The sequence below is a fragment of the Hemitrygon akajei genome, chromosome 5 (assembly GCF_048418815.1).
Source record: "Hemitrygon akajei chromosome 5, sHemAka1.3, whole genome shotgun sequence".
In the NCBI taxonomy this organism is placed as follows: domain Eukaryota; kingdom Metazoa; phylum Chordata; class Chondrichthyes; order Myliobatiformes; family Dasyatidae; genus Hemitrygon; species Hemitrygon akajei.
Window position 1 is genome coordinate 147,150,010 of NC_133128.1, and position 24,262 is coordinate 147,174,271.

The following is a 24,262-nucleotide window of genomic DNA, read 5'->3' on the forward strand; positions in this document are numbered from 1 at the left end:
AGTAGATTGAAATACTCTTTGAAACCTGTCACTACACAACACTTCTCTTCAGTTTTCTCACACCCATTTCTGAGTTCATTCCATGATTATCCATATAATGTCAAATCATTTCCTTTTCTTGGCCATGGCAAGGAAATTTCTGAAGTACTGAGAATTTGGTTTATCTTCACCCATTTATTGTAAGAGACCAGTCGTGGAGATTTACATCCCTCAACCACTCTTGGAGATCTGCAGTCTTTCCAAGAATTATTGAGAAGAGTAAGACAGGAGGGTTGAAATTATGAAGAAACGTACACAGTGAATTTAATAAGTGAAAGGGCTGGACAATGGATCCAATGTCAGCTGATGATCACCATGTACAAATGTGTACATTTATGCAACGCGAGCTTCAGGATTTTGCGTTGGAGGGAAGGAGAAAGGCTATGGGAAACTAAATAGCTGTATTTGGCAAAACTGAGGATTTCAACAGGCAGTGGAGGTTTGGTGTTACAGAGGAAGATGCAGGCATATTTTGCGATGGAGATATTAACTACATAGTGCCTCAGTTAAGGGAGAATCGAACATCATGACTACAAATTATCACAGTGAAACTGAGATAATTGAGATTAGTGATAGGGATAGAGGTTATGCAGTGGAGTGCCCAAAGGTGACAGAGAACTCTGTCACATCAACGTTCAATATGAAACTTGCAGCAAAGCAGTATGAGTGGACAGAATAATGAGAAGGGTCATGCCAGAGGTCTGTTCAATGTAAGCAATGTGTACATGATAGTTGGTTCAGTTTCGATAAATTATATTGCCATGAGGCAGCATGTAGATCACAAAGGGATTGGAAGCTGATACTCCCGGAATCGTAGAGTTAAAACAGCTTTTAAGAGGGAAATTGTTCAGAAAATAGGAATCTCTGGTAGGTAAGAATTATTTTATGAAAGCAACAAACAGAAAGTGCTGGAGAAACTCAGCAGGTCAGGCAGTATCTATGGAGAGGAATAATCAATTGTCATTTTAGGCCAAGACCCTTCATTAGGACCTCATCTATGAAATCATCTTGTTGGACTAGGTCAATGGAAAAAGAGATATCTGGAAGTGGATGAAGTATACTTGACTTTGTAGAGTGGTCATAAAGATTACGTCAGCGTGGCTCTACACCAACAAGGTAAAACTTTGATTCGGCAGAAGCAGAGACATAACTGGAGAAATTCAGACCTGAATCTGTCAGAATAATGAAGGTGGATATGGGAATTGATAACTTCCAAAATCAGATCAAAGGGATCACAGAGTTGTGAGAAGGAGCTGACACAGGGCTGGGGAGAAGAAAGACTACATATCTGTATTATTGTGTAAGGGAATCCTGTACGTACAGCTGTACAGAAGTTCCCTAGTATAGGGTTAGATGCACAATTGTATTGTGTTGGGGGAGGGCTTAATTCAGAGGTTTGCAGTACAGAATATAACACTGACTTAGTAATCAGAAATCAGCCAGCATTCATTTATTCTCTCTCTGTTCACCAAATTTCTTAGCAACCTGTTGACTCTTGAAGGCCCTGATCCTAAGCTGAGATGTGGTTTCAGATATTGAGGGGATGGTCAGGAAAAAGGAGAAATAAGTCAGACACAGGCTGTTGGAATCAAGTGAATTTATGGAAGAGTACAACTTACCATGAAGGTACTTAAGGAAATAACAAGGGCATAAATGAGGCAGGAAATTGTTTTACCAGAGAAAATTCAGGAGAATCCACAGTTATTTTATATTACAGGAAAAAGAGTAAACAGAGAGAGCATAGGGGCTTTGAAAGACAAAATTAAGATCTTTGTGTGGAGCTGCAGGAGATGGGTGTGGTCCTCAATGAATACTTCTCTTGTTTTTACAGTGGAGAAACTCATGAAGTCTTAGAACAATATGGTTAATGGGGATGTCTTGAAGATAGTCGGCATTACCGAAGAGGAGGTGCTAAGTGTCTTAAAACATATAAAGACAGATAAATTTCCAGAGCCTGATCAAGGTTATTTCCAAGAACACTGTTGGAAGTTAAGGAAGAAGTTGTGGTATCCCTGGCTGATACGTATGTATCAATGTTAGCGACAGGTGAAGTGCTTTCAAACTGGAAGGAGTGAATGTCCTGTATTTATTTTGGAATAGCTGCAAAAACAAACATGGGAGCTGCAGACCAGCAACCCTTTTATCTGTGGTAGGTAAGTTACTGGAGGGGATGCTGAGGAATAAGATATACAGGGATTTGGAAAGATAGGGGTCAGTTAGGGATGGTCAGCATGTCCTTGTGCATGGGAGAGAGGGAGAGATGCTCACACATTTGATTTGAGTTTTTGGAAGAAGTTCAATGAGAGCAGGACAGTAGATGTGATCACAATGGACTTCAGTGAGGTAGTTGATAAAATTCCGTGTGATAGGCTGTTATGGAAAAGTGACATTGCATGGGATCCATGGAGACCTAACTAAATGGTACGCAATTGACTTGATGGTCGGAAACAGGGACTGATGGTGGTTGGTGTTTTTTTTTCAATTTAGAGATCTGTGATTAGTGGTGTTTCCCATAGACTGGTGCTAGGGCTATTGTTAGTTGCTATCTATATCAATTAGTTGGTTGTGAATGTTTAGTAAGTTTACAGTTGTCAGCAAAATTTTGCTTTCATAGTCAGTTAAGGTTATCGTCAGGTATAACAAGAGATCTTGATCAGCTGAATAAGCGGGCTGAGGAATGGCAAGTGGAGGGTAATTCAGATAAGTGTGAGGTGTTTCATTTTGTGAAGACAAATGAGATTAGGACTTTTGCTGTGAATGGTAAGGCTTGGGTGTGTTATTCACAAGAAGGACCTACAGTACAAATACAGGTTCCCTAAAACCTGGCATAACAGGTGGACAGGGTAGTGAAGGAGGCTTTTGGTATGCTGTCCTCATCAGTCAGGGCACTGAGTGCAGAATTTGGGACGATATGCTGCAGTGATATAAAATATCGGTGAGGTCACATTTGAAATATTCTGTTCCATTTTGCTCACTCTGCCTTAGGAAAGATGCCATTAAACTGGGATGAGTGCAGAGGAGATTTCTGTTGCCCAGACTCGAGATCTGAGTTATCAAGGGAGGTTCAGGAGGCTGGGATTTTATTCAAAAGAGCACAGGAGTATGAGGGATGATATTATAGAGGTGTGCAACATTGTGAGGAGTATAGATAGAGGAATACAGTTAGTCTTTTTTTCAGGTGTTAAGGAGTGGAGAACTAGAAGACATTGGTTTATGCTGAGAGGGGTAAGATTTAAAAGGAACCAGAGGGGCAATGTTTTCATCCAGAGGCTGCTCAGTATATGGTATGAGTTGACAAATGAAGTAGTTAAGGCAGTTATTGTGCATTGACAACATTTAAAAGCTACTTAGACATGGTATGGCTTTGAGGGGTATGGGCAGAAGCTTGCAAATAAGACCAGCTCAGGAAACTACCTTGGTTTACGTGGACTAAAGGGCCTGTTCCCATGCTGTCAAACTCTCAGACTCTATGGCTAGGCTTCTCTACTTCCACAGCTTGGTCACTAATGAAGAGAAAATCATCGTGCACTGCTTCCTCACTCAAACACATTTCTCTCAGCCCAATGTGGTTAGGCAAATCCTCTGGAGGATTAACCAATTAATCAGGTCTCCATTCACTGCCATCCATCCTTATCCATCATTGTCTGCTTTGCTTTTGCAGTGTCCAGTAGTCTGTATTAAACATCATTTTGTCAGCAAGAAACAAAAATGCAAACCGTACCCTTTTTCCGGCTGATCCTCTGCGGCCCTGAACTCCCTGTAATGAGAGAACGAGGCTATGTTACTGAAGACACATGTCAATAAACAGTCTGTTCTATTAACAAAGCAATAACACACAGTGAAATCAAGCTAATACTACAAAAATGAAAATTTCAGACTTAGTATTTAAGTATATTTGGCCTAAAGAAAAGAAGCATAATAATTAAAAAAGAGACAGAAACAGTAAAATTGAAATTCACAACTGTTCTTTATTAAATTAGACACCTGCACAATTGAAATAATTAGTTATTATCAGTTAAGCCTGAGAACAGGTGGAGCCAGTGGTCATTAATGGAGAATGTGTGGAGCAGGTTAAGACCTACAAGTATCTGGGAGTACAGTTAGACGAGAAGCTAGACTGGACTGCCAACACAGATGCCTTGTGCAGGAAGGCACAGAGTCGACTGTACTTCCTAAGAAGGTTGGCGTCATTCAATGTCTGTAGTGAGATGCTGAAGATGTTCTATAGGTCAGTTGTGGAGAGCGCCCTCTTCTTTGTGGTGGCGTGTTGGGGAGGAAGCATTAAGAAGAGGGACGCCTCACGTCTTAATAAGCTGGTAAGGAAGGTGGGCTCTGTCGTGGGCAAAGTACTGGAGAGTTTAACATCGGTAGCTGAGCGAAGGACGCTGAGTAGGCTATGGTCAATTATGGATAACTCTGAACATCCTCTACATAGCACCATCCAGAGACAGAGAAGCAGTTTCAGCGACAGATTACTATCGATGCAATGCTCCTCAGATAGGATGAAGAGGTCAATACTCCCCAATGCCATTAGGCTTTACAATTCTACCGCCAGGACTTAAGAACTTTTTAAAAGCTATTATTAATGCTTTTTGAGATAGTGATTTAGATGCATATCATATTTTTTACTGAGTTAAGTATTGTATGTAATTAGTTTTGCTACAACAAGTGTATGGGACATTGGAAAAAAGTTGAATTTCCCCATGGGGATGAATAAAGTATCTATCTATCTATCTATCTATCTATCTAGAATTATATTAGCGGTGTTATTTTTGATAAAGTCAAAGCTAAACATTACTAAAATGGCTACACTAATATGAAAAGGGAACTAACATGCTGAATAAACAGCAATCTTCAATGGTAAATTTTCCAATACAAGAATTCAAGGGATAATTTGGATCTGAATGCAAACTGTACAATATTCCATATGAAATGTCTAGCAATCACTGTCCTTCTTCCTGACTGCATGGTCCTGGAGCTGAGGGGATGGAATAATATCTGGGAAATTCACTATAGATTGGATTTAGTTTTCCTCCATTTATTTAAATGAATAAACAACTAGGATCGCAAAGCCGTAATTTGATCACAAATAATGCATAAGTGAGTTTGATGGGGAATCAATTAGAATCAGGTTTAATGTCACTGGTATATGTCCTGAAATTTGTTAACTTTGCAGCATCAGTATAATGAAATACATAATAAATATAGAAAAAAAAACTCAATTACATTTAAGTTAAAATAAGTAGTGCAAAAAAAAAACAGAAATAATTTTTAATAAGTAGTAAGGTATTGTTCATGGGTTCAATATCCATTTAGGAATCGGTTGGTGGGCGGAAGAAGCTGTTCATGGATCGCTAAGTGTGTGCCTTCAGGCTTCTGTACCTCCTTCCTGACAATGAGACAGGAAGGAGGTAACAATGAGAAATGTGCATGTCCAGGGTGGTGGGAGCCCTTAATGGTAGATGCCATCTTCCCGAGGCATCACTCCTTGAAGATGCCTTAGACACTACGGAGGCTAGTACTCATGATGAAGCTGACTAACCCCGTGGATCACCTTAGAATTTCAAAAACTTAGGCAGACTAAAGGTGCAAATAACTTACGATTTCCCACAGTTTATTTATCGATCATTTTAAGTAAGTTAAAAATGCATTTCCATGTACATAGCACCTTTCTTAAACATGGGACATAATTATTATCATAGAGTTGAAATGCCCATTTGTACCGGACAAGCTGCTCAAGTATCCGTGAGACCTTGTCCAAGAAATCAGTTTTGATGAGCATTGGCTAGCAGAGGATGAATACCCCTGCATTTCCTCAATATGTTGCAGGAAAGGGCAATTTCACAGGAAAGAGCAGGGAGGGCCTCAGATCAAAGTCTAATCGGTAAGACAGGACCCTAACAACGCAGCATCTCTTAGCACTGCCCTACATCAGCTTATATTGTTTCCATTGATCTTCATGTGTTCAAACACATTGAATAAAGTTTATTTTTCTTAAAATAATTATTCCATTACTATGCCAGGTGCTGTGTATGAAGTGGTTGACTTACCTTTTTTCCATTTTGGCCAGGCTCCCCTGGGCGTCCATCATCACCAGTTTCTCCCTAAATTAAATTTCAATCAAACAGTTGCAGTAAATTCACTTTTGTCTTAGAGTTCATTTGGCATTATTGGTTTAATCTAAGTAAAAGAAATAGGATCAGGTGAAAGCCATTGGGCCCCTTGGACCGCCTACACCTCTGATCACTTGGTTGTAAATAAATTTACTCATGTTAAAATCTAACACAATTACACATTTAAAAAAAACACTGAAAAAAAAACTATTTCAAATAATGTATACGTTACCACCAAGCCCAAGTCACCCCTTTGCCCTTTGAGTCCTCTCTGGTTATTGCTACTTCCTGGTTCACCCTGTAAGATCACAGTTTCATAAGATTAAACAGTTCCATTCATCACCTTTTTTAAAAGTTAAATCATTATACAACTAAGTTGGGATCATAGCAATAATTCTTAATATTTTCTCATATATAAAACAATTAAACTTCTCTATTTAAATAACAAACAGATAAATTCCATCAGTAGGCAGTAAAATTTTGTTAATTTTCTCATTTCTAGTATGTTATATTTGTTAGAAATTGGCACAAGAAATTCCACAACTGCAGAAAATATTGTCTCACTTGAGGAACGGAACCTTGAACTTAATTACAAGTTTATACGTTTCACAAGAGTGTAAATTAACTGGATTTCTGATTCTATCTGTGGCAATGAGACTTGCTGTTTGCTGTAAGTTATTTAATAAATAGTTGTAAGTCATATCAGCAGTGTGGACTGAATTTTCTGAAAGGTAGAAACTGTTGAATTAATAATTTCCCGATCATTTTAACTGACCTGTTCTGTTCAAAATCTCTTAAAAATAAACTTAACTAGGTTATTCTATGACTAAACATTGGGACAAATGTATAGTTTGAATTAAGTGAATGGATCTTACTTTGGAATGACCTGCCACTGTTATTCCATGTTGTAATAACATGCATGAAAATATAACAGGTGGAGAAAGGGTTTGGAAGCATCTGACTAACTTACCGGATCACCACGATAACCAATATCACCCCTTTCTCCTTTTGCACCTTTGGCTCCTTTTGTACCCTGCAAAGAAAATGGGCCAGAGAGTTAAATTTGTAATGTCTTTTCTTTTTCATTCACTCACCTCTAGTAATATCTATTCCAAGATGAGGCAACAAATGCTGCAGGAGCTCGGTGGGTTAAGCAGCACTTGTGGGAAGAGAGGACATATTGATGTTTTGGTTCACTTGTCCTTGTGTAGGATTTCAACCCCTAAACAGTGAACATTTCTCCTCTCTCCAAGATTGTCTTCGCTCTTCCCTTCTATCTCTTCGCTTGACTCACCAATTTCCACCAGCAGGCTGTTTGGTGCTCCAGACCCCAGCATTGGCTGTCTTTAATTTATATCCAACCTGACTTTACATAGCACTATTTATATTTCAATGCATCTCCATTAGTTCTTGCTAATATCTTGTCAGTACTTTTTTTTTACCTTTCTCTTTCTATCACCACTCAGCAGCAGAATGATTATATAACTGAACCAGCATACAACAGGTTGGATACAAGACTGAAGTTTAAATCCCACCAATGCAGTTGCAGTATTTAAAATTCCAAGGAATAATCTAATCTAAATTTGGAACTAAAGGGCAGTTTTAGCAATAGTGACTAGAAGTTTGTCATAAAAATGGATTCCATTCATTGAAATGCTAAAGGAAAGACGATTTCTCATTTGTGCATGATTTAAATTACATGTGACATAAAACCAGTAATATTTTAATATCATTAATTTTAAAGAAGTTTTGGAAAACCCTGGCAAGGCTAGCAGTTAATTCCCATTCCTGATTGTCTTCAAGAGGTAGTCAAATAAGCCACTGCCCTAAAAGTGCTGCATTCCCTCTGAAAAAGAAATTGTTCAGCAGGCAAATTCAGATCTGGATGTGAGAGGTTGTGTGTATGTGAGGTGCTGTCATAATAGACCCCTCCCATCCATGTACCCATCCAAACTTCTCTAAGTGTTGGCATTATTGTCCTAAATATTACTGAGCCCTGTGAATAGGCTTAGCAAGTCACTGAATTCAGAGGATAACATAGACTGGATAACAATCTGCAGCCAATTTCCTCACCTTCATGAAGGGAAAAAAAACACAGATAACTAGAAGGGAAACAATGGCACATGCAGATGAATAGACAAATATTATATAAACATTAACGAAGATTTCATAATATAGTGAGTGTACTTAGAAACATGGAAATATAGTAAACATACAGCAAAGCACAGGCCCTTCGGCCCACAAAGCTGTGCCGAACATGTCCCTACTTTAGAACTACCTAGGCTTTACTCATAGCCCTCTATTTTTCTAAGTTCCATGTAGTCATCCAGGAGCCTCTTAAAAGACCCTATTGTTTCCATCTCCGCCACCGCCGCCGGCAGCCCATTCCATGCACTCACCACTCTCTGTGTAAAAGACTTACCCCTGACATCTCCTCTGTATCTGTCTCCAAGCACCTTAAAACTATGCCCTCTCGTGCTAGCCATTCCAGCCCAGGGGAAAAGCCTCTGACTATCCACATGATCAATGCCTCTCGTTATCCTGTACACCTCAATCAAGTCACCTCTTATCCTCCTTACAACGGCCTTTGTGCACCACGGATCTTGTACCCCACCATCCTTTCCATGTCTCATTGGACTGTACCTACTTAGAACCCCACACAAATATCCCCTGAACATTTGCCACATTTCTTCAGTACGTTTCCCTGAGAACATCTGTTCCCAATTTATGCTTCCAAGTTCCTGCCTGATAGCTTCATAGTTCCTCTTACTCCAATTAAACGTTTCCCTAACTTGTCTGTTCCTATCTCTCTCCAATGTTATGGTAAAGAAGATAGAATTATGATCACTAGCTCCAAAATGCTCTCCCACTGAGAGACCTGACACCTGACCAGGTTCATTTCCCAATACCAGATCAAGTACAGCCTCTCCTCTTGTAGGCTTATATACATATTGTGTCAAGACACCTTCCTGAACACACCTAACAAACTCCACCCCATCTAAACCTCTCACTCTAGGAAATTAAAATCTCAAACCACAACAACCCTGGTATTATTACTCCTTTCCAGAATCTGTCTCCCTATCTGCTCCTCGATGTCCCTGTTACTATTGGGTGGTCTATAAAAAACACCCAGTAGAGTTATTGACCCCTTCCTATTCCTACCTTCCACCCACAGAGACTCCATAGACAACCCTCCATGACTTCCTCCTTTTCTGCATCCGTGACACTATCCCTGATTAACAAAGCCACGCACCCACCTCTTTTGCCTCCCTCCCTATCCTTTCTGAAACATCTAAAACCTGGCACTCAAAGTAACCATTCCTGTCCCTGCACCATCCCAGTCTCTGTAATGGCCACAACATCATAGCTCCAAGTGCTGATCCACGCTCTAATCTCATCCACTTTATTCATGATACTCCTCGCATTAAAATATACACATCTCAAACCATCGGACTGAGCGTGTCCCTCCTCTACCATCTGCCTATCCTCCCTTTTACACTCTCTCCAAGCTTTCTCTATTTTGTGAGCCAACCTCCCTTTCCTCCATCACTTCAGTTCGGGTCCCACCCCCCAGCAATTCTAGTTTAAACTCTCCCCAGTAGCCTTAGCAAGCATTCCTGCCAGAATATTGGTCCCCCTGAGATTCAAGTGCAACCCGCCCTTTTTGTACACCTGCTCCAGAAGAGGTCCCAATGATCCAGAAATCTGAATCCCTGCCCCCTGCTCCAATCTCTCAGCCATGCATTTATCCAGCCACTCACTCTATTCCTATACACATTGTCACATGGCACAAGCAGTAATCCCAAGATTACTACCTTTGAAGTCCTGCTTCTCAACTTCTTTCCTAGTTCCCTGTTGTCTTTTATCAGGACCTCCTCCCTTTTCCTACCTATGTTGTTGGTACCAATATGTACCACGACCTCTGGCTGCTCTCCATCCCACTTCAAGATATCATGGACGCGATCAGAAACATCCCGGACCCTGGCATCTGGGAGGCAAACTACCATCCGTGCTTCTTTCCTGCGTCCACAGAATCGTCTGTCTGACCCCCAAACTATAGAGTCCCCTATCACTGCTGCCATCCTCTTCCTTTCCCTACTCTTCTGAGCCACAGGGCCAGACTCTGTGTCAGAGGCACAACCACTGTTGCTTCCCCCAGGAAGGCCATCCCCCCAGCAGAACTCAAGCAGGAATACTTATTATCAAGGGGTACAGGTACAGGGATGCTTATTAGCCTCAGACTCCTGCCTTTCCCTCTCCTGACTTTTACCCACTTATCTGTCTCCCCAGGCCCTGGTATGACTACCTGCCTATAGCTCCTCTCTGTCACCTCCTCTGACCAGACGAAAGTCATCGAGCTGCATCTCCAGTTCCCTAACCCGGTCCCTAAGGAGCTGCAGCTCGGTGCACCTGGTACAGATGTGGCCGTCCAGGAGGCTGGGAGTCTTCCAGACATCCCACATCTGACACCGAGCACAGAAAACTGGCCTCACACACATACTTCCTGTCTGTATTATATTCAGGCAACCTACCTGGCCTCGACCCTTTATCGCCTAATCCCCATTGAGCCAAAGCCTTCCTTCCATGTCGCCCGCTCTGTAAATCTGTCTTCCTTTTAAACTCTTCCTGCTGTTCTCACTGGCCAAAATCCACACGCTTGTGTATTCGTGCCCCGTTCAAAATGAAACGTTCATTTGTTAACAGTACATCTAAACTTGTGCTGGAAATAATAATCATTACAAAATACCGCTTCAGTAGCACCTATGCCTCAATGGTTGATGGTTGTAGTTGGAAGCTGAAAGTCCAAGGTTACACATTATATCGGAGGGATAGGAAGGTAGGCAGAGGAGGTGATGTGGCTCAGCTGGTAAAGAATGGCATCAGATCAATAGAAAGATGTGACATAGGATCGGAAGATGTTAAATCCTTGTGGGTTGAGTTGAGAAATTGCAAGGGCAAAAGGACCCTGATGGCAATTATATACAGTAGCTGGGATGTGGACCACAGATTTCAAAGGGAAGTAGAAAAGGCATGTCAAAAGGGCAATGCTATGATCATCATGGGAGATTTTAACATGCAGGTTGATTGGGAAAATGAGGAGGTTGGTAACAGATCTCAGCAGAGGGAGTGTTGAATGCCTACGAGATGTTTTTTTAGGGCAGGTTGTTGTTTAGCCTACTAGGGGATCAGCTATGCTGATTACGTAATCAATCAGAGGCAATTAGGGAGCTTAAGATAAAATAACCCTTAGGAGGCAGTGATCACAATATGATTAAGTTCAACTTGAAAACTGATAGGGAGAAAAGTCTGACGTAGCAGTATTTCAGTGGGGTAAAGGAAATTAGAGTGGTGGTATGAGAGAGAAGTTGGCACAATAAACTGGAAGGAGTTGCTGGCAGAGATGAGAGCAGAGCACAACAGCACGAGTTTCTGGGAAAATGAGGAAGTTGCAAGATAGATGTATTCCAAAAATGAAGAAATACTCAAACGGCAAAATAGTACAACATGACTGACAAGGGAAGTCAAAGCTAGTGTATAAGCAAAAGAGAGGGCATAATACAAAGCAAAAATTAGTGGGAAGATAGAGGATTGGGAAGCTATTAAAAACCTACAGAGAGCAACTAAAAGAATCTTCGGAAGGGAAAAGATGATATATGAAAGCAAGCTAGCAAACAATACAAAAGTTGGATAGTAAAAGCTTTTGTAAGAATGGAAAAAATAAAACAGAGATGAGAGTGGATATTGAACTGTTAGAAAATGAGGCTGGAGAAATAATAACAGGGGATAAGGAAATGGCTGATGACTAAATGAGTATTTTGCAAATGAGTATTGTGTGCCAGGTGTTGAAGGATGTGAGGGAAGTGAAATGAGTGCAGTTACTATTACAAGGGAGAAGGTGCTCAAAAAGCGGAAAGACCTAAGGGTACTTAAGTCACCAAACAAGATGAACTGCACCCTAGAGTTCTGAAGGAAGTAACGGTAGAGATTGTAGATGCATTAGTAATGATCTTTCAAAAATTATTGGACTCTGACATGGTACCAGAGGACTGGAACATTGAAAATGTCTTGCTACTCTTCAAGAAAGGAGGAAGGCAGCAGAAAGAAAATTACAGACCAGTTTGTCTGACTTCTGTGGTTGGGAAAACATTGGAGAGAAATGTTAAGGATGAAGTTATGGTGTGCTTGGTGACACAGGACAAGATACGACAAAGCCAACATGATTTCCTTAAGGGAAAATCTTGCCTGATGATCCTGTTAGAATTCTTTGAGGAGATTACAAGTATGATAGATGAAGTGGACGCAGTGGATATTGTATATTTGGACTTTCAGAAGGCCTTTGACAAGGTGCCACACATGAGGCTGCTTACCAAATTAAGAGCCCATGGTATTACAGGAAAGTTACTGGCATGGTTAGAGCATTGGCTGATTGGTAGGAGGCAGCAAGTGGGAATAAAAGATTCCTTTTCTGGATGGCTGCCAGTGACTAGTGGTGTTCCACAGGGGTCAGTGTTGGGACCGCTTTATTTTATGCTGCATATCAATGGAATTGATGATGGAATAGATGGCTTTGTTGCCAAGTTCGCAGATGACATGAAAATTGGTGGAGGGGCAGGAAGTGTTGGGGAAACAGGTAGGCTGCAGAAGGACTTAGATAGTAACAAGTAGAAAGTAACAAATTAAATACAATGTTGGACAATGCATGGGAATGCACTGCTAGTAGAAATAAATGTGCGGACTATTTTCTAAACAGGGAAAAAATGCAGAAATCTGAGATGCAAAGGGACTTGGGAGTCCTTGTACAGAACACTCTAAAAGTTAACTTGCAGGTAGAGTTGGTGGTGAGGAAGACAATTGCAATGTTAGCATTCATTTCAAGAGGTCTAGAATACAAGAGCAGGGATGTGATGCTGAGGCTTTATAAGGCACTGGTGAGAACTCACTTTGAGTATTGTGAACAGTTTTGGGCTTCTCATCTTTGGAAGGATATATTGGCATTAGAAAGGGTTCAGAGGAGGTTCACAAGGATGATTCCAGGAATGAAAGGGTTATCATACGAGAAACATTTGATGGCTCCGGGTCTGTAGTCACTGGAATTTAGAAGGATTGGGGGGGATCTCACTGAAACCTTTCAAATGTTGATAGGCCAAGACAGAGTAGATGTGAAAAGGATGTCTCCCATGGTAGGTGTGTCTAAGACGAGAGGGCACAGCCTCGGAATAGAGGGGTGTCCATTTAAAACCAAGATGCCGAGAAATTGCTTTAGCCAGAGGGTTTCGAATTTGGGAAATTTGTTACTATAGACGGTTGTGGAGGCCAGACCGTTGGGCTTATTTAAACCAGACATTGATGGGTTCTTGATTGGACATAGCACTAAAAGTTATAGGGAGAAGACTGGGGAGTGGAGCCAAGGAGAGGAATAAAAGATCAGCCATGATTGAATGGTGGAGCAGACTCAATGGGCCAAATGGCCTAATTTTGCTCCTAAGTCTTATCATCTTAAATGCCAGCCTGCTTAAAAGATTACACCCAGTTTTGTGTCATTGGTACATTGGAAGTAGTTGACTTACCAGTGTTCCTGGACTCCCTCTTTCTCCAGGCTTTCCAATTACTCCATGTATTCCCTGAATAATACATGTAAAGTTAAGTATCACATTGATCAAAGGGACAAGTTATAAAAAAGTCTAAAAGAGTGGTAACTTAACAGTGATAAATGGATCATATACCTGTTCTCCATCTATTCCATCAAGACCAAGTACTCCACTTTGACCCTAGAGGAAGCAGAATGAAAATTGTAAAAATTAGAACAGGAAATGATTACAATGTTCAATACGAATATCCCTGAATGAAAGATGACCTTCCTTTTGATCTTTTATTACATCTAAATTTCTCCCCCTTCAAGAAACACAGCAGTTGCAATTTAAGTCAACTGAACTTTGATAGACTTCGTCAGTATCTCATCCTATAACTCTTATTTTTGGGCAGTATGTTCTGTTTACTGCACACTACCTTATATTTAGCATGCGCACTACTGCCTGAAAGCCTGGCCATTACACACCTAGCACATAAAATCTGAGAAATATACTGTTATAACCAATGGAATGTTCACAAAACCGAACTTTCTACTATTTCATTTATGTTCCCTTGTTTAGACTGCTTTATTTCCTTCAAATATGATAAATGTTCATTTACATTGTCTAGTTGGTCAGAAACTTGGCAGGCTACTTGCCTGTGAAATTATATTGCCCAAGGCATGTGATGGAGGGTGGAAATTATTTTTCATCCATTTGCGGAAGTTTTTAAAAATTCCAAAATCAACTGTTAATTTTTGATGCTGTGGTGGTCCAAATTACTTAGTAAACTCGCTGTACAATTCATTTCATTCCAACCTTCAATGCAAAGACCACAGAGTTCCATTTCAGGGCAGCATCTGATGATAGTCTTAGCCAGGTCCTTGCCCCTGTCAATTTCCCCTGGATATATTTCCATCCTCTACCTGGTGTGAAATTCACACTACCCTGTATTGATTCTCATTCATTTAACCTACTTGCGCATCCTCTGCACTTGCTTACTCACCATAACTTACAGTTAAAATGTTCATCTTCTGCTTAATGTGATTGCCCCTACCTGAACGCCAAAAAATTTGACAAGCACAAATACTGATTTGTATTCTGCTGCTACTGTATAACTGTGGTCACCTGGGCCTTCAGCAGGGCAGCCTTTCCACTTTATGACTCCTTTCCTTGATCCTTATTTCTCCACCATTCTTTATTTTATCCTACATTTATCATGACACAGAAGTAAATAATTTGGTCCATCAAGTCCAGACCAATTTGGAGTCACATTTCCATTCTTCCTATTCCCTGTTTTCTACAATTTATTCTCTTTCACACATTCTCATCAAAGCCCTTTCTGTTTCTTATTACTATTTTGTTACTCTAAGGGTAACTTACTGTTCCAAATAGTGGCAGCAAAACATTCCTCATTTGGGAAGCCAACATTAAGTACTTTGTAGTATTGTGAAAGGTATCTAAGACCCCAATATTTTAGAATATCTTAAATGTCACCTGTTAACATGCTAATATAGAACTATATTTTAAAACAAATCATTACATACCTTTTCACCGGGGTATCCACGGGTACCCTGTTTTTATATTAAAAAGAAGATAAAATATGTATTTATATGTGTTTACTTGTACAGAAAAGTAATCACTTTTTAAAAGGTTAATTAAATCTCATCTAGTCCAAATGTTTCTAACACTTTACCTTAAACCCACGGTATCCTTCGCATCCTTGGAACCCTTGAGTTCCATTTATACCTGGTGGACCTCTGTCACCCTATTGGAAACAAAAAAAGACATGAAATAATTCAAATGTTTCAGCATGGTTGGACACAACACATATAAGAAGGAGGGAAAGGAGCAGAGTTGTAGAGACCAGGAAAAATGTAAACAGAATTCATGCAGAGGTCTTGTCTAATTTGGTGAAGGAACCACTTGATATCACAATGTTAATCGTGTCAAGTCAGTATGGAAGTCCCGAGGGAAGAAGTCCGGCTCCTCCTGATAAAGTCAAGGCACATTTGCCTGTCATTGCAGCCTTCAGCATCTAGGATTCTAGGATTCCCAGGCCTTAGGAAGCACAGCTGATAGATGAGAGGTATAAAAGACTGCTGAGTTTTTGGGGAGGTTGCCTAGTTAACAAACAAAGAGGAACCTTGCAGATGAATTCAAGCTTGCCCTGCCAATCAAAACAAACATGGCTGCCTTTCAAATTCAGTAGTCTATTCACTCTCTCCCACTATAGACCTTGATCTATTTAGCCATTAGTACCTAATAATTCTTTGTGCATATTTTATGATTTTCCCTCAACTACCTTCCATGGTAGAGAGAATTTTACTATTCTTTGAGTGAAGAAATTTCTCTTCATTTCAGTCTCAAGTACCCTATCTCATATTCTCAAATTTTGACCCATGCCTCCCATCATTGGAAATTGATCCTAATCCTTAGGCCTATTTTTCAGACCAGATTCAATGCTATGTCTATTTAGCATGTTAACAGTGGCTGAGACATCTGTGCTCCCCTGCATTTTATTTTTGTCCCAAACAAAAATTAACAATTATTATAGATCATTCACACACTCCTGAAATGCTTGCCATTACCACTACACCATCAGTATCATAAGTAATGTCCTTCAATCCATCTTAGCCAGCTTTTGCCTCATATCATTCTCATTTCCTTCCAGTAGATTTAGAACTCTATGTCTTAGAAATTCTCTCATCAGTGTCCATCTTAAAAAAGAACTTCATCATATTATAAACATGAGAAAATCTGCAGATACTGGAAATCCAAAGCAACACATGCAAAATGCTGGAGGAACTCAGCTGGCCAGGCAGTATCTATGGAAAAGAGAAAACAGTAACCATTTCAAGACTCTTCTTCAAGACCTTTTCCATAGGTGCTGCTGACCTGCTGGGTTCCTCCAGCATTTTGTGTGTGGTGCTCTACATCATGTTATGTTTGCTTCTCTCGATGGGATCTCATTCAAAACTATTAATTAATTATTTTGCATTGCACAATGCCCATTTAAAGCGGCCAGCTCTCAAATTGGTTCATTATCATACAGGTCCCAAAAATAACTAACATATACTCTAAAATTCCTCCTTGCTATGTTCAGGTAGTATACTGCAGACTGCTGTGGATGTCATATTAATTTCCTGTTCTTCTCTGTTATCCCAATAAAACCATACTTAAGACATACGTGCAGAATTAGGCGATTCAGCCCATTGAGGCTGCTCTATGGTATGGCGAGCCACTGTACAGGATTAAAAGCTGCTGCAAAAATGTGTAAACTAAGCCAGTTTCATCATGGGCACTGGCCTCCCCAGCATCCAAGACATCTTCAAGGAGAGATGCCTCAAAAAACTGGCATCCATCATTAAGAGGCCCCATTACCTTGCACATGCCCTCTTTTCATTGGTACATTCAGCAAGGAGGTACAAGAGCTTGAAGGCCCACAAGTAATGATTTAGGAACAGCTTCTTGCCCTCTGCCATCAGATTTCTGAGTGGACATTTAAGTCATAAACACTACGTCATTATTTTTCTCCTTTTTCACTACTTATTTAACTTTGTTTTTAATATAGATATACTTCTTACTGTACTTTACATTTGTATTTTGTATTGCAATGTACTGCTGCTGCATAACAAATTTCATGACATATGCCAGTGATATTAAACCTGACTCTGCCATTTCATCATGGCCGACTTGTTATCCATCTCAAACCCATTCTTGTGCTTTCTCCCCGTAATCTCTGACACTCTTACTCATCAAGAAACCATCAACCTCTGCCTTAAATACTCCAAATAACTTGGCCTCCACAGCCACCTGTCGCAATGAATTGCAAAGATTTGCCAGCCTCTGGCTAAAGAAATTCCTCCTCATTTCTGTTCTAAAGGGACATCCTTATGTTCTGAAGCTTTGCCCTCTCATCCCAGACTTCCTCACTGTAGGAAGAATCATCTCTACATCAACTCTATCTAGCCCATGCAGTGTGCAACAGGTTTCAGTGGGATCCCTCATCATTCTTCGAAACTCCTGCAAATACAGGCCCAGAGCCATCAAATGTTCCTCATACATGAAACCCTTCATTCTTGGGAGCGTTCTCATGAGGCTTCTCTGGATCCTCTCCAATGCTGGCGCATCCTTTCTTAGACAAGGTGCCCAAATTTGCTCACAGTAGTCCAACTGCTGTTTGACCAGTGCCTTGTAAAGCCTCAGATGTGTGTACATTGTATGGACAAGCTCACTTTTGATTGTGATAATCTCCACATCAGATAGTTTATCAACAGTTGGTATTAAGACTTGTAAATTCAAAACAGTCAACTGTATGTAGCATTGGTTCCCAGTTAATGGTGTGTCTTAGTGTTTAATGCAACAGTCATTATCTGAGCTGGGAAGGCAGGTAAGTTTGCTAGCTAGGTGGAGGCTTATGCAGCAAATATGAGAAATAGGCTTTCTGAAAGAAAACTGAAAAGATGAAAACTTGCATCTGTGTAGCTTGATGTTAAAATAGGTCATTAGAAGCACTTTTTATCTTATGATGTGAAGACTATAATAAATCCTCAATTTACTTACTGTTCCACCTTCATCACCTGGATAACCCGGAATACCTTGAATTCCTGGAGAACCCTGGAGAAGAAAGAAGAGAAAAAAACATGTAAAGAGAATTCCTCTTTATCTGAAAATCAAAAACCTGTAAAAGTTGGAAATCTGAAATAAAAACTGAAAATGTTGGAACACTCAGCGGCTAAGGAAGCATCTGTGCAAAGAGAATTACAGTTAATGTTCATCAGAACTGAATCTTCATGTTTATTGATACTGTCTTTCAATCATGCCTGTCATTGTACCATGGACTATTTTCCAGCTCATGATATCCTGCATATTATCTTCCATTCCAAGAGCACAAGAAAGTGTGAGCAGAAGTGGGAGTAGGCCCCCTGGCTTCTCCAGGTTGTCCTGCCATTCAATGGATAATGGCTGATCTACAACAGTCCATCTCTCATGCCAGATCCACATAGCCCTCAATTCCCTGGTCTGTTATCAGTATTTCTAATGATCTAGCTTCTGTAGCTCTATGGGGTAAAGTTCACTATCATCCGTGAGAAGAAATTTCTACTACCTTAATTTTAAATGATGCCCCATTATCTTGAAACTCTTCTATAAATCACACAATTTGACACGCACCCTTTAAAGCCCCCTTAGGAGAGATCATTGGGGGAAGCATAATTTTGGTGATATCAGGCAGGAGCTTGCAATAAATTAATCAGGATCAGCTGGTTGCATGTAAAAGGACATATGGCAAGAGGAAAGTTTTCAGAAGTGAGAGAAAATTGGGGACTCTGGTTAAGAAGAAATAATAAGGATTTGGTCAGAAAAAAAGAAGGAAGCAAGTTCCTGGGGGACTATAAGGGCTGTAGATGTGAGGAGGAAAAAATGGGACCATGAGCTATCCCTGGCAAATAAGATAAAGGAGAGTTATAAAAGATGCCATAGTTATATTAAAATGGTAGCTTGAGAGAGAGTAGGTCCTCCTAAGGATAATAAAGATAGTCAATTCGTGGAACCACAGGAAATGAGCAAGGCCTTTACTGAATACATCTTGTCTATATTACCATGGAGAAAGTTATGAAGCCTGTGAGTTCAGGGGAGGGAACAGTAAGTCCTGGAACATTCCAATATTGTTATTAAGGAGGAAGAACTAAAATGAATAAAAGGTGGAATAATCAGTAGAGTCTGTCTAGATGTATCCCAGGATGTTATGGAAAGCAAGAGGAGAGTCAGCGGGAGACGCTCATGGAGTGAGTACTGTTTTAGATCCGCTCCATAACCTTTACTTTTTTTTAACCTTTGATCACCCTTATTCAACTTATTTTTACCTACACCAAAAGATTCTTGCTATTTTCTCGGGCTTATCGTTAAGAGTTTATTGTGAATTTTTGAAGATATGCAAACAGAAATGGCTCTTAGATCCAAAGGACGAGAACCGGGGCGTAACCCGAACGGTAATGGAAAGAAGCAAGCTCAACCGCAACGCACTGAGTTAACTTATGAACTGTTTTTGGAGGTTTTGGATAGTAAATTTGATGAACAACATCAAGTTTTTAAACAAGATATAAAGGCTTTTCAAGATTATATGGTTAAGACGGATTCAGTAATTAACCATCAGCAAGCTCTTATCGCGTCTCTGCAAGAAGAAGCTCGGAAACGAGATTTGACAATTGAAAAATTGCAACAGGATTTAATTTCGACCATTAAACTGGTGGAAACACTTAAAGCCAAGAGTGTCGACTTGGAGAATCGGTCCAGAAGACAGAACCTACGTATACTTGGCATAGAAAAAGGCGATCCTTCGAAATATTTTGCTCAACTTTTAAAAGATGCGTTTCCGTCAGTTTTTCCAGAGAACCCCCCGTTACTTGACCGAGCACATAGAATTTGGAGTCGTTCATCGAGTGCTTCAGCTAAACCCCCGGTGGTAATTGTCCGGTTTCACTATGTACACGACAAAGAACAACTTATTCGTGAGGCTCGGAGGGCTGGGATGATTAAATTTCAAAATTACTATTTCCGTTTGGTGGAAGATTTTAGTCCTGAAGTTATGTAAAAAAGGCTTCTTTTTAAACCTCTGATGTCTGAATGTTATGAGAAAAATCTAAAACCTGTGCTCTTATACCCGGCGAAGCTTAGAATCTCTCCATCGAATGCTCCACGCCAGGTTTTCCTTTCTACATTTGAAGCAAGAAAGTATCTGGAGGAGAACTTCCCTACTGCTATAGACACTAATCCCTAATAAATGAGTGATTCTGATCGTGTAAGATGGTTTTCGATTCCTCAAACCAGGGTTAGTCTCTGGTTATTGGTGTAGGTTTATCCTATACTTCATATTTAAGTTAAAGTGTGTTTTTGTTATATTAATCGTTCTGTCTTATACACTTTAACCACTATACTTTATTTTTGACTATTATTTTTGTTCCCATGAAGGTATATTTTTAACCTTTCGAAGGGAAATTTTTTTATTATCAAGATGGTGGTTTTTTGCAAAAATATTCTTGGTTTTGTTTAAGATGGCGTTATTGTTGCTTCTTTCGTCTTCTTCCTATAATGCATCGCTTATCATAGTTTAAATACTTCTTGATTTGTTTGGGTTATAACCCGATTTATAAACTTTTAGTGATTATATTCTTTTTTTTACAACTAAGCATATTAAGAAGCGTAGATTTTAGTATTGTGATCATAATTTTTAAAGTTGGGGTGGTTTTTTTTTATATATCCTTTAAATACGGAGTGGTCCGCCGCTGATATGGGGGTAGAATTAGTCTCATTTTTTCCTTTTTCTAGCCATATTTTGGCTTTTTTTCTTTTTCTTGTGGGGGTGGGGGTTGGTCTGTTTTCCTTTTTTATTTTTCTTTTATCAGTTTTTTCATTCGGGCTGTTTTTGAACTACAAATATGTCTACGATGTCGTCACTTCCGGGTCCTCTCTTTATTTTTGTTCCTCTTCCGGGTGCATGAGTTTATAATTTGGTTAACCCTTTCTATACCAAAGGGTTGACTTTAGAAGCATGGCTCAAACCATTAACTTTGTGTCTTGGAATACTAATGGTTTAAACCATCCGATTAAACGAAAGAAGATTTTCAAAGTATTCTAAAGACTTAATGCTCATATCATTTTTGTACAAGAAACTCATGTGAGGAAGGAGGACAAATATCGCTTTTTTAGGTCTTGGCGGGGTCAACAGTATCATTCGAATTCGAATGCCAAAGTTAAGGGAGTTTCAATTTTTATTGACTCCTCTATTGCATTTGTTCAACATGATATCCTTTCAGATCCGAATGGTAGATTTTTGTTAATTATGGGTTTACTCCGTAATAAAAAGGTTGCTATGGTTAATGTTTATGCTCCAAATGTGGATTGTCCTGATTTTTTTAAGTCCTTATTTACTTCTTTACCTAATTTAAATGAATATAAGTTAATAATGGGTGGTGACTTTAATTGTTGTTTAAATCCTTTGATGGATAAATCTATATCTATTCAGACTTTACCCAATAAGTTGGCCACTTGTATTAACTCCTTTTTGACTGATAATGGAGTTTTTGATATTTGGAGATTTCACCATCCTAATGACAAAGAGTTTTCTTTTTTCTCACATGTTTATCATTCCTATTCGAGATTTGATTATTTTTTTATTGACTCTTGTTTTATTCCATCGGTAATTGGTTGTAATTATGATATTATAGCTATTTCTGACCATGCTCCATTAAAACTTTCTATTAATTTTATGGATACAGCTTCAAGTGCTAGACAATGGTGATTTGACTCTACCTTATTGCAAGATCCGGACTTTATTAAATTTATGAAGGAGCAGATCGATTTCTTCTTTTCAACTAATTCCACAGAAGATATCTCTTGCGGAACACTTTGGGACACTTTTAAAGCGTATATACGTGGACAGATTATATCTTACTCTGTTGGTCTGAGAAAATGCATTAAGAAGGAAACTCTTTTATTGGTTGATAAAATTAAAGAGATTGACAAGAAATATTCGACCACTCCTAGTAGGGAGCTTTACAAACAAAGGGTTGAACTTCAAATGGAACATAGTTTATTACTTACATCTCCGATTGAAAATCAATTAATGAAAACCAGATCTGATTTTTATATACATAGTGATAAATCGGGAAAACTGTTAGCTATTCAGCTGAAGAATGTTTGGGTTAAACATCAAATCACTAAGGTTCGTCAGCAGAATGGCGATTTGACAGTTAACCATGATGAGATAAATAAGTCTTTTCAAGACTTTTATACCTCCCTGTATCAATCTGAATTCCCTCAGGATCATAATACCATGTGTGATTTTCTTGGGAAATTGAATTTTCCAAAATTATCATCCGATGATCTTTCAGTATTAGATACTCCGATCACGGATGCGGAAATTAAAGGGGTTATTTCCTCAACGAATTCTGGGAAAGCACCAGGTCCAGATGGGTATACAGCAGAATTTTTTAAATGTTTTTCTGCTACTCTCTCTCCTTGGTTATGCAAGGTTTTTGAAGAAGCAATTAGATTGGGGAATTTGCCACAATCTTTTTATAGAGCTTCCATTTCCTTAATACTGAAGAAAGATAAAGACCCTACTGACTGTGCATCTTATAGACCAATATCTTTATTGAATGTGGACTCCAAGATCTTTTCCAAGTTACTGGCTTCCAGGCTGGAGAAGGTATTACCCCAAATTATTTCGGAAGATCAAACCAGTTTTATTAAAAATCGCTATTCTTTTTTCAATGTTAGGAGATTACTGAATATTGTTTATACTCCTTCACATAGTACTTCAGAATGTGTTATTTCATTAGATGCAGAGAAAGCATTTGATAGAGTAGAATGGCCTTACTTATTTTATGTGCTGGAGAAGTTTAATTTTAGTCCGACCTTTATTTCTTGGATTAAACTGATTTATCAAACTCCAGTAGCCTCGGTGTTTACTAATAATCAAAGATCTCCCTTCTTTCGTTTATTTCGGGGCACTAGACAAGGTTGTCCTCTTAGCCCATTACTATTTAACATTGCTTTAGAACCTTTGGCAATTGCCATCAGAGAATCACAGGATATTTTGGGTATTAACCGTGGAACAGATATTCATAAGGTATCTTTGTACGCAGATGATTTATTATTATTCTTTTCTAACCCTGAGAAATCTATTCCAGCAGTTTTATCATTGTTGGCTCAATTTAGTGAGTTTTCTGGGTATAAGTTAAATCTTAATAAGAGTGACTTTTTTCCTTTGAATAGACAGGTCGCAAGCTACGGTAATTTACCTTTTAAATTTGTTAATGACGCTTTTATTTACTTAGGGATTAAAATCACAAAAAACCATAAAGAATTATTTAGGTTTAATTTTCTACCCTTAATTGATCAGATTAAAGGCTTGTTTACTAAATGGTCACCATTATCTTTATCTCTGATAGGTAGGATTAATGCTATTAAGATGGTTATTTTACCTAAGTTTTTATATATTTTTCAAGCGGTACCAATTTTTATTCCGAAATCCTTTTTTACTAATGTTGATTCAAAAATTTCCTCATATATATGGCAGAATAAAAATCCCAGGTTAGGTAAAACATACTTATAGAAGACAAAGAAGGAAGGTGGGTTGGCATTACCCAATTTCAGATTTTACTATTGGGCAGTTAATATTAGATATTTGATATGTTGGTTGAAAGAATGGGATGGTCCTTTTGGCCCTCATTGGGTGAGTTTGGAAACTAAATCGGTATCTGCTTATGCTCTGGGTTCTATTTTAGGGACATCTCTCCCTTTTGCTCTTTCTAAATTGCCGAAACGAATTGACAACCCGATAGTTAAATATACCTTACGTATATGGTTTCAATTTCGGAAATTTTTCGGGTTGACTCAATTCGTTTTAAATATTCCTATTGTATCTAATTGTTTTTTCCACCCCTCAATTATAGATCAAGCTTTTTTGGCTTGGAAAACTAAGGGTTTATTAGGATTTTCTGATTTATTTTCAGACAATTGTTTTATGTCTTTTGA

The 24,262-nt window shown here is 39.1% G+C and overlaps 1 protein-coding gene across 1 annotated transcript in view; it reads right to left on the minus strand.

The window, feature by feature from the left end:
• Positions 1–24,262, minus strand: part of LOC140728284 (collagen alpha-3(VI) chain-like) — a 188,464-nt gene that overhangs the window by 56,431 nt on the left and 107,771 nt on the right. The window contains exons 22-30 of the mRNA XM_073046784.1: positions 18,287–18,340; positions 15,417–15,488; positions 15,268–15,294; positions 13,877–13,921; positions 13,721–13,774; positions 7,123–7,185; positions 6,385–6,450; positions 6,090–6,143; positions 3,761–3,796 (exon numbers count right to left, since the gene is read on the minus strand). Coding sequence (XP_072902885.1) covers positions 3,761–3,796; positions 6,090–6,143; positions 6,385–6,450; positions 7,123–7,185; positions 13,721–13,774; positions 13,877–13,921; positions 15,268–15,294; positions 15,417–15,488; positions 18,287–18,340 — 471 coding nt within the window. The remainder of the gene's footprint in view (positions 1–3,760; positions 3,797–6,089; positions 6,144–6,384; positions 6,451–7,122; positions 7,186–13,720; positions 13,775–13,876; positions 13,922–15,267; positions 15,295–15,416; positions 15,489–18,286; positions 18,341–24,262) is intronic.